This window comes from Scardinius erythrophthalmus (genome assembly GCF_964197995.2).
Source record: "Scardinius erythrophthalmus genome assembly, chromosome: 14".
NCBI classification, from domain to species: domain Eukaryota; kingdom Metazoa; phylum Chordata; class Actinopteri; order Cypriniformes; family Leuciscidae; genus Scardinius; species Scardinius erythrophthalmus.
Genome location: NC_138234.1, coordinates 13,636,929 through 13,647,357, shown reverse-complemented (window position 1 = coordinate 13,647,357; position 10,429 = coordinate 13,636,929). Strand labels below are relative to the sequence as shown.

The window sequence follows — 10,429 nt, the reverse complement described above, 5'->3', positions numbered from 1 at the left end:
GGAAGCTGTTCATTAGCAAGTTGAATGTTACAGTCCTAGTTACATTTAGCGCCGCTCATTTGTTATTGAGCGATACAGTGTGTTCATGACAACACAATAATAACAATAAAGGGGATACACGGAGCCCCTATTTACGTAATAGTGTCACTACTAAGGTTACATTACATTAGCATGGCACTGTTACAGTATGGCTAATGTTAGTCATCCCAAAACATAACGGAACACTTACCGCAGCAACAGGTGATCCCATATGTCCTGTCTTTATTATCGATGGGATGGCTGCATCCTTTAGCACACGTTTCATGGTCCGTGTGGCAACTTGCATTTTTTCAAAATAGTCGTCTATAGTAAAATGTTCAGAGCAAACAAAATACTTGATGCTGTTTACAGGTGTGTTTGGATCTATACCCAGAACAAACTGCGGTCAGCGTTTTTGGTTGGAATTCTATGAAACATCATAGTATTACCTGGTCTCCCCTGTTTATTGTCGCAGCTCTTTACAATACAGCGAACGCCCATGATTGTAAACTATAAATTTTCTATCTAGTCATTGCTGACTCTATTACTCCAACTCTGAGCGAACTCTCTGCTCCTCACCACAGGGCGTCTCGTGTGCTGCGCTAATCACTCCGCCCAAGTAGCCACTCCGCCCAAGTAACGTTAGCTGTGCTCCTACGCCTAGTGAGAATATAGTTCCCAGTATTTATACGATTAAAAATGGTCTCTGTCTCATATAGCCTTGTTATTTGTACACGCTGTGACTATACAGATCACAACATGTAAATAGGAAATTTTTTGCATTATTTTGTCACTTATTGGGATTAGTATGCTACCATTATCCATTTACATCCAGTCTTTGTGCTAAGCTAGGCTAGCGGTGGGTGCGTCAAATAACACTTACAGAACGCACAGAAATGAAAAGGGTATGTATGGACTTGTCTAACTGGGGGATACTGTGAATAAGCTAAAGTCCCAAAAAGTCGGAGTGTTCCTTTAAAAATCTAGCTGTGAGAAGTGGCTGCAAGAAGAAACTAATTTTTCCTCCGCTCATATTACAATAGGTTATTCATTATTTAGAGTGTGTTGTAGGACTTTCGCTTTAAAGGTCACATTTTTAAACGCCCATTTCTTGAGACGTTTCCAGCTCTGAATAAAACAGGCACTCATGACACTCTGTTCTTTTCTCTGGTCCTTAGTAAAATTTTGTCACAGCAGCTTTGTGAAAAGGTTTTAAAAGAGTACGTAAAAACTTTTACTGCTATATCTAGGCAAACTCTTTTTATGAACCAGGCTGGAATCTGCAACATTATGAAGAGCATTTTCAAGAACGCTTTGTCTTTGCTAGTAATGTGTGGTAAGTGAAGTGTACGATTTCTCTTCATTCTTTAAAACTTTCTGTTTGACTTTTTACCTAATGTTTTATGATGTTATGATAATTTTATGATGATATTTTTGTTGCTTGAATTTTCAGATATACATTTACTTTGGAATAAACCTTGGGTTCAAAGATTCTCAAAAAAGATGACCTTCTAAAGCAAAACTAAGGAAAAATGTTTATCTTAAAATAATGTTTCCAAAATCGTTTCAGTGGTTCATCAAGTCGTAACAGAGTGAAAGGCACTTATGCCTCCGCTTTGCAGCCCTATATCTGATATAAACACACTGTGCAAGTTTGCCAGATCGGATCGCGTTTCCATAGTTCGAATGAGACATAAGACAACTACAAATTTGACGTCAAGCGTTACAATAGTCATTATTTAGTTTTTCTTCGCTTCTGATATCGCAATACATCATACTTTCATAAAATCATGCATCATACATTACCTGTCTGTGGACATCGTTCATTCCAAAGCCGGTGCTATACTAGATAAACAGCGAGTGTGCGTGCGACAGTAGGCTAAATGATTTACGACAGCGCTAATGGACAATTCCGCTTCCAACCTGTAGGGGGACGGAAGAGGAAAACCTTGGTGTTGCTTTAAATCATACACTATACAGTACCTTCAGTAACACCACAGCTACAGCTAAATAATCAAACAACCTTAATGTTATTGGCATCTTGAAAAGGGGAGTCTATCAAAAGATTATGAGAATGGTTTATTTTTTATCGGCCTATAACTAGCAGTAATTGCTGTGAAATTAAACAAAAACAAAGTTGTAACTGCCTCTGTAGGAAAAATGTATTGTTGTAATGTATTGTTGAATGTATTGTTGAATTGGTGTTGATGCAGATTAAGTGAAGACAGTGTCAGTGATGGACAGTGATCTGTCACTCTAAACCCTGATCCTACTAAAATACAGGAATTTACTCTAATACAGTGGAGGTTTGAAAAGTCAGGCCCAGTCATTGCAATCATGGAACTAAGATCTCATATCCCCATCTCACTGAGAGATTCAGAGACAGACTGCAGTTGAATCATCAGACTGGATCTATGACCATCAAGAACATGACATTCAATGACACTGGACTGTATAAACTACAGATCATTCACAACTCTGGGACTCCTAACATTCAGTGTTTCTGTGGTGAGGATATACTTTTTTTATTTGAATAATTTAGATATTTTAAGTTGTATTTTATTTAGATTCAAAGTGCAACAAGCAATATTAGATACACCATATCCAATAATATGGCAGAGTTTTAGATTCACAATATCACAGTCGTGCTGTTGTTCTGAATATCATCACGGCTGTGATTGGGCCGCAGGTGATCACATGACCGATATTCACAACCACATGAGTGTGATGCTGATTTTTTATACAAACATACATATATATACAAATATAAATTGTTTTCCTTCAATAACAGGGTTCAACATGTTTAATCTCTGTCTGTGTCTTTCATTTAAAATAAAATTCATTTTAAAATGATGTCATACTGTAACTTTCAAAGCACAGAACTCCTTTCCCAAAAGTATTATTTGCTAAAACAACTTGACGTAAACGTCTAAAATTATTGACACCTGACAGAGGTCCTTACAGAGTTTAATGTTTATGTAATTAGCAATCATTAATGAAATAAGTTTAAGTTTAAGCACTAAAATTACTAGATTTACTCAAAAAATAATTCTAATAGTTAACACTGAATGTTATAGTGTATAATTGTACTTTGTCCCTTGATTTATCCAATATTATGCAGGACATTACTGCACAGAATCATAAATAATGTACATGTACATTATAAATATTTTATTTGTTAAAACCTATTGTTTTGTTTTAATATGCTTTAATTATTTCACATAATTAAGGTGCATGTCATCATCATCGGTATAAATATAGATACTCTCTATTTCTTTGTCCATTACTTTACTCACTCTCGTTATAATCTATTTATTTCTATGTGTTACTGTGACATGAAGTGAAGAAAGTGTCAGCGCTAGAGGGAGATGATGTTACCCTCAAGATTGATGATGAAAAACAGAAAAACGATCAGATACTGTGGCTGTTTGGAGATGAAGACGTACTCATAGCTGAAATTAGTGGAGGGACTGGAGAGATCATTACATATGATGATCCTGATGGGAGATTCAAAGACAGACTAGAGCTGGACCAGAAGACTGGATCTCTGACCATCACAAACACCACAAATGATCTTGCGGGACTTAATAAACTGAAGCTTCACTGCGGTAAAGAGGCCAAAATCAAGAGATTCTTCATTTCTGTCAGAGGTGAGTTGCTCTAGTCAAAGTAAGAATAATCACAGTTGTACCTCATCCATTCTAATTCTGCAGATTATTCAGATCAATCTGCTTATCACTAACTAATCAATGTGCAAATGTAAAGCTTATTGTTAGTTAATGCATAACTAACATTAATTAATGGGATCTTACAAGTGTTACCTGTCACTGTCACCAACAATTTTATTTGGATTACTTTTAAAATCTTATTTCTGTACTTTTTAATGCATGAAGGTTTTGATTGTCTAGTCTTCTAATGGATCGATAAGAAATGAAGAGAGAATATTAAAAATATCAGTAACACTTTACAATAAGATTACATTAGTTAACATAAGTTAACCACTTAAGTTAAAGGTACATTATGCAAGAATTTTGCATTAAAATGTCCCATAATCTCAAGGCCAATGTTATATATTTTGTTAAGTTGATTACTTACAATATCCCAAATGTTTCCAACTATTTTTAAATCGTGAGAAAATTGCGATTTTAACCAAGGAAACAGGGCGTTAGAGCAGGGGGGAGCTGGGAGTCGCCAGTCAATCCGCGTTACCCTCGGTTTCCGCTCGTACTGCGTGGAGTCCTGGACAAATGCGGAAGTTGTAGTTGTAGCGTCTATCAAGCAACAAACGTTAGCTTGTTTCTTGCAGTCGTTATGGAACACAATTATTCTTTACCGATTGCAGCTGGTTCTGTCGACAAAGCATGCTTAATTTTATATTTTACAAATGTAGCATTCGGTAATACTTATGTTTATGTAAGGGAAGTATTATTGCTTTAGATTTAGTTTATTGACATTGTTTATCACGTCTGGTGTTTATGGCCATGTAAATAAATATAGCATGTGTTATACTTAAAGATTAATCAGTATTTTGGCAAATGATGTGGGTATGTTCGAATGTACTTTTACAACAATTGTTTAGAACACGTAAAACTGCGCCGCGTTATCACAACAATGAATTTGACATACAGTAACATCTATGATAACCAATATAGTATTAAACCTTACTTTTCTTGCGGTTAATTAATTTTAATTAAATAAAAGTGTGAGGTTCAAGAGTCAGCAAGGAAGACGACAGGGGTCGGCGTGACTGGGACTCGTACTTTATTAAAATAAAGCAAAACAAACACAAGTCGTGCACAACGCGCATTCACCGTGCCAACCGCGACGGCACAAAACAGTTCAAAAATGAGAGCTCGGATCCACCGGTTTTCTTTCTCTGCGTCCAGTTTTCTCTTCAGTCTCTCTCTTGTTCCAGCACGGCTTATAAGCGGTCTCTCCACGCGGATCACTGCAATAAGACACATGTGTTCTTCATTTGCACTTGACCTGGGGTGCGTTTCCCGAAAGCATCGTTGGCCAACTATGGTCGCAAGTTCATCGCAATGTCGTTTGAACTCTATTGGTAACGACGGAACTTGCGACCATAGTTGGCCAACGATGCTTTCGGGAAACGCACCCCTGCTTGCGTCCCGCTCGTCTCTTCTCTCTCCCATTACAGACCGCGCTGAACCACGCCCCCCTCGCCACAAAAAGCATGTCATTATAAAAATAGGCCTCATCCATGAACATGATTTTTCGATTCCTGTCTGACTGATTTACATCCACGGTGGAGTTTAAAACGACAGTTCCCATCATTCCACGCTCCTTCACATCGTCATCAAGCTACGCCGTTGTTGTTGTTTGGAATGTAGCGCCCTCTAGCGGCAAAAACATCTTGCATATTGTAGCTTTAACATGAACTAAGAATGTAGAATGAACAATATTTCTACAGCAGTTCAGTTCAACTTTATTAATTTCCTGAAGGCCAATTGGTTGCAGCGTATAAACACATAACATAAAACAATCCCATACAAATACATCAAATCTAAAGCATTTAATATTAATCTTAGTTAATGTTCATTGCAACATTTATTAAAACGTTATTAAAATCAAAAGTTGTATTTCTTAACATTATTTAATGCACTGTGAAACCATGAAAAATTAATCACTATATTTATTTACTAATATTAACAAAGCTTAATACATTCTGTAACATATGAATTGCTCATTGTTAGTTTATGTTAGTTCTTATATTAAGTAAAGTTAACAGATGCGACCTTATTGTAAATGGTTTCCAAAATATCTTCATTTGTGTTTTGATGATGAATGATATGAGGGTGATGACAAAATATTGATTTTGGGGTGAACAAGCCCTTTAATGTACAGACTACAGTCTTTAGATCATTTCAGTTGTTAGAAATCTGATTGAAAATCTCCCACTGAAGTGTATATTGAAATGTTCTGTTTGCTATTTCCTACAGCTTTCATTTAGATCCAGACTGATTAAATAAAGCTAAATGTTGCATGATTCAGCAAACTGAAACAGTAATATGAAGTTTCTGTGTAATATGAAGCTGAAGATAAAGAAAAAATGTCCTTGTCAAACTGATAAATTGGCATCTGAATGATCTTTTGTTGCAATTTTTGAAGCGAGGATGATTTTAGGGAAGGAGGAAAAGAATGTGACCCTAAACCCTGATACTGAAGTACAGAGAGATGATCTGATCTTGTGGATGTTTGGAGATCAAGACAATCTCATCGCTCAACTGACCGGAGAGACCGGAGAGACGACATATGCTGATGCAGACGAGAGAGTCAGAGACAAACTGAGGCTGAACAAGAACACTGGAGCTCTGACCATCAGTAACATCACAACTGGACCGATCTGAATCTACAGATCATCAGCAGCAAGAGGAGGTCATACAGGAAATTCAGAGTTTTCAAGTGTCGTGAGTCTTTCCGTTTCATTTGCTAATATAGATGAGGTCTTTGCTAATAATGCAGTATTTTCCCATCAGGAATTTTGACAGATTTGTGTGTTGTTTAATGCAAAAAGCATTTCCATTTTGCATAAAGTTTCGTTCTGACAGTTGAGTGAGTCACTGTATTTGTTATCAGAGCATACAATTTGCACATTGTTTACAGGACAAACTTGGGCAGGGTGTGGAATAACATATTTTTAATTAAAATAAAGAAAGTAAATCAAATTTTTTACCCGTTTAATCGTAGAAATAATCAACTGGTTATCAAAATCAAAAAATGAATCGGTTATCAAAATAATTGTTAGTTGCAGCTCTAGTTATAACCAAAAAAAAAAATGTATTTCGAATTTCATTATTGGTGTGTCTATTTTTTTTATCCAAAATTGAAGGAACATGTTTTCAAATTGGGGTCCAATTTGGACTAATTAAGGACTAATTAAGCCAATATAATTTTAGAAATCCCATGATGCCTTTATAACATCACATTTAATATGTATAAGATGCATTAATACTACAGTAAATGTAGACATGAGACCTCAGATGCATCGGTTACTGACAGTGTAATATCAGTTTAATCTGAGTAACTTTCTCTGTTTGTTCTCAAGGTGAGTCCGGTCCCAAGACAGTGTCAGTGATGGCGAGAGAATGTTTAGTTTTAATCACTGATTTGAACATAGAAAGAGATGAGAAAGTGGAGTGGAGATTTGAAGATAAAATTCTCTCAGCCGGAATGAATGGAGACATCAGTAAGACTTCATACGGTGCTGATGTGAGATTCAGAGGCAGACTGGAGCTGCACCATCAAACTGGATCTCTCACCATCAAAGACACCAGAACCAGCGACACTGGAGTTTATCAGCTAAACATCTGCAGTGGAAAGAACATTTGCTGGGAATTCAGTGTTACTGTCAGTGGTGAGTAAATCAACTCTTCCAATATGATACCCTGCTCCTTGGTTAAAAAGTGGCTTCAGTTGTTTCATTGCAAAATAATACATACTATGCTCACCCTCATGTCGATGTATGGCTTTATCTTTTGAGGAACATGAAAGAAGGTTCATATTTAGTTTACTAGGGTTGAATGCTTTTCTAAATAATGAAAGTCAAAGTAGAATTTCAATGGATGGAAAAAAATTCTGAGAGAATATTATGATTTAGAGACCATTAAATGTCTTATGGGTCTGGACTGATTTCATAGGGAGACATGATAAAGTAAAGTCTGCAATGGGAGAGCGAGCGAGGAGATGAGTGGTAATGAAGTAGATCAAGTACATGACTAACACCTTTCTCTAATTCCAGTAAATTGAAAGAATTTGCCACATAAGCATGTTTTTTTCTAGTTTTTGATGTGACCATAATGTCTAAAGAATTTACTGTGCATTATCTAATAAGTCTGTGATTGCTGTTAAAACAGGATCAGATGGAAAAGCTCCTGGAAATGAACCAAAGCAGGTGAGAATCTGTTGTGTGCGCTGAATCTATTTAACTTTAAAGTCCCCCTGTGGTGATAATCAAGCTTTTAATTATGTTTATATGTATATTTGGTGTTTTTAATATACTTTAAGACTAACCATGTTCAAATTCATAAGTCAACACCATTGCTGAGTATTTTCTTCTTAAAACTGCGGTGAACCAAAAACATGTTTGAAATCGCTGGTGTTTCTGACGTTACAAACTACCTTGTAACCAATCACGTCAACGTGCCGACGGGGTTTAGCAAATCATTAACAGTGAATTAGCAGGGGAGTCAGAAGTCAGGTTATCCTGGTATATTTTTCTGTTAATATGAAAAATCGGGTAGATTTAGCTGTCTAGCTGGTGCATGATGTATATTATGATGTTATGATGAACTATACCTTTCTCCACTAAAGTTGTTCAAAGGGTTTCTAAGGATGCCGATATTTAGAAGGTAAACACAGTTTGAAATCGCTGGTGTTTCTGATGTCAGAAACTACCTGGGTCACGTCAACGAGAGGATGGTGTGAGTGAGTGGAGGCGGGGCTCATTTGCATATTCATGAACGGCATATACTAAATGGGGCAAGGGTGTAGAGTTACATTCAAGCTATTTTAAGGCATGAAGAATTTTTTTCAAGGAAAAAACATTTAAAGATGTCATTTTGATGATCAAAGATGAGTTTTGAGGGATACAATTATTGACTACAGGGGGTCTTTAAGTTTGCATGTTCTGGAGGGTATGTGACTGAGTTCACAAATGTAATATATGTTGTTTTCTTACAAATGAACATGAAAAGTACCCAAATAAGACTGAACCTGGTAATTGGTTATTTAATAGAAAAGTGTTAACATTTCTTCTGACGTCTAAGATCTCTCTTTTTAATTTCTCTAATTGTCTGTTTTTCAGATTCCACTGGAAACGGACTGAATGAATCAGCAAGTGATGACACAGATTCCTGATGGAGTACAGCAGGGGACGAGTTCAGTTTGATGAGATGACACACACACACACACCAGTGTCAATCACTCTGACATCATCAACAATTGAGCTTCATCTTTTTTATCAGCCTTTAGAATCTGTCCATTGAAAGTGAGAAATGACCCACGTGCTGTTGGTAAAAGTGACGCGGAGAGTGCCAGTATGTGAGTTGGGAGTGAGAACGTGTTGGATTGTAAGTGGAAATGCTCTTGCATTATATAATATCTTAGGTACATGTCAGTTTTAAATCAAGGAAAAATAGTTTCTTTCCTCTCAAAGCCTTCAGAACATTTGGAATATATGCAACACGACGCATGAGATTATTGTATGGCATGTTTTTTTTTAAAGACCCCCTTGTGGTGAAAACCAGCTTTTAATGTTGTTTATATGTCTGTGGTGTTTTTAAAATGCTTAAAGACAAACCATGTGTAAATTCATAAGTGTAAAAAGACAGTCTCAAAAATGCGCTCCATCTGAATTTCGCACTCTCACGATGCAGGAGTGTGACGTCACGTGAAACCAACCTATTACATTCAAGCTATTTTAATACATGAATACATTTTTTCACATGAAAAAACATTTGCCTATAATATGGCTTTAGAGCAACATCAGAGTGAGTAAATCACTGAATGCTCATTTTTGTGTGAACTATCCCATAGACAGTCACATAAAAATAAGTTGTGAAGGAGTAAATAAAGTACAAGTGAATGAAAGCCATCATGTAAATAATTATGGAATATGGCAGTGTTTTGCATGAGTACATTACAGTGGAACATTTTATGTTTTTGAAATCATCCGAGTTTTCATGAATGTAGCACAACTTTTGTATTCGTATATAACCATCTGCCTATTGTTGGATTGGATGATGTTATCTGAACTTTGAATTGACACCATTAGTGCTATAGTATTGGAATAGTTTTTTGTTTGTTTGCACTGACTCAACTTTAGTACTTACAGTAATGTGGTATAATATCATATTGTGTTGTTTTTTTGTAAGTAAAATTTACTTCTGTTTGTATTATTCTTTATTGTATGTCATTTGGATAAAATCCTTTGTTAAATGAATAAATGTTCATTTAAGATATTGATATTATACCACTGGTCTGTAAGATATTTCTGTCATCTGTCATATATATAAAAAAACTGAACCTCTGTATCAGTATTGCACACTAGAGGGCAGACATGATTCATGACAGACAAACATAATATATATATATATATATATATATATTAGACTGAATCTGACCACAGATACAACAGTAATCTGGAGAATTACACAGAGAGAGAGTTTGTACTTCAAACCATAATCTGACCAAATTTGTGAAGGAAAAACACAGTATAAACTAAATTATCCTCTAATTGACTTTAATTATCCTTTTATAATCCTTTTATGTATCCTTTAATTATAATTGTATTATTAAGTATCCTCTTAATCAATTTAACCAATTAATCCATCCTAAGTATGAACACTTACATTTAATTTAAAGTTCCATCTTTAAGAAAAGATACTAGGAA

At 35.7% G+C, this 10,429-nt stretch overlaps 1 protein-coding gene across 1 annotated transcript; it reads left to right on the top strand.

The window, feature by feature from the left end:
* The first annotated feature begins 3,510 nt into the window (after positions 1 to 3,510).
* LOC308701781 (uncharacterized protein) lies at positions 3,511 to 10,177 on the top strand. Its single transcript, XM_081384212.1, has 5 exons — positions 3,511 to 3,668; positions 6,148 to 6,446; positions 7,085 to 7,393; positions 7,893 to 7,930; positions 8,843 to 10,177. Exons 3-5 carry the CDS (start codon positions 7,114 to 7,116, stop codon positions 8,861 to 8,863), a joined length of 339 nt encoding a protein of 112 aa, XP_081240338.1. The 5' UTR covers positions 3,511 to 3,668; positions 6,148 to 6,446; positions 7,085 to 7,113; the 3' UTR covers positions 8,864 to 10,177.
* Positions 10,178 to 10,429: the final 252 nt, after the last annotated feature.

Bases quoted from the DNA above. Each gene is read 5' to 3' on its own strand.
- LOC308701781 (XM_081384212.1), top strand. From the start codon at position 7,114: ATGGCGAGAGAATGTTTAGTTTTAATCACTGATTTGAACATAGAAAGA. The intron at 7,394-7,892 runs GTGAGTAAATCA...CTGTTAAAACAG, and splicing joins ATTCAGTGTTACTGTCAGTG to GATCAGATGGAAAAGCTCCT. The intron at 7,931-8,842 runs GTGAGAATCTGT...TCTGTTTTTCAG, and splicing joins CTGGAAATGAACCAAAGCAG to ATTCCACTGGAAACGGACTG.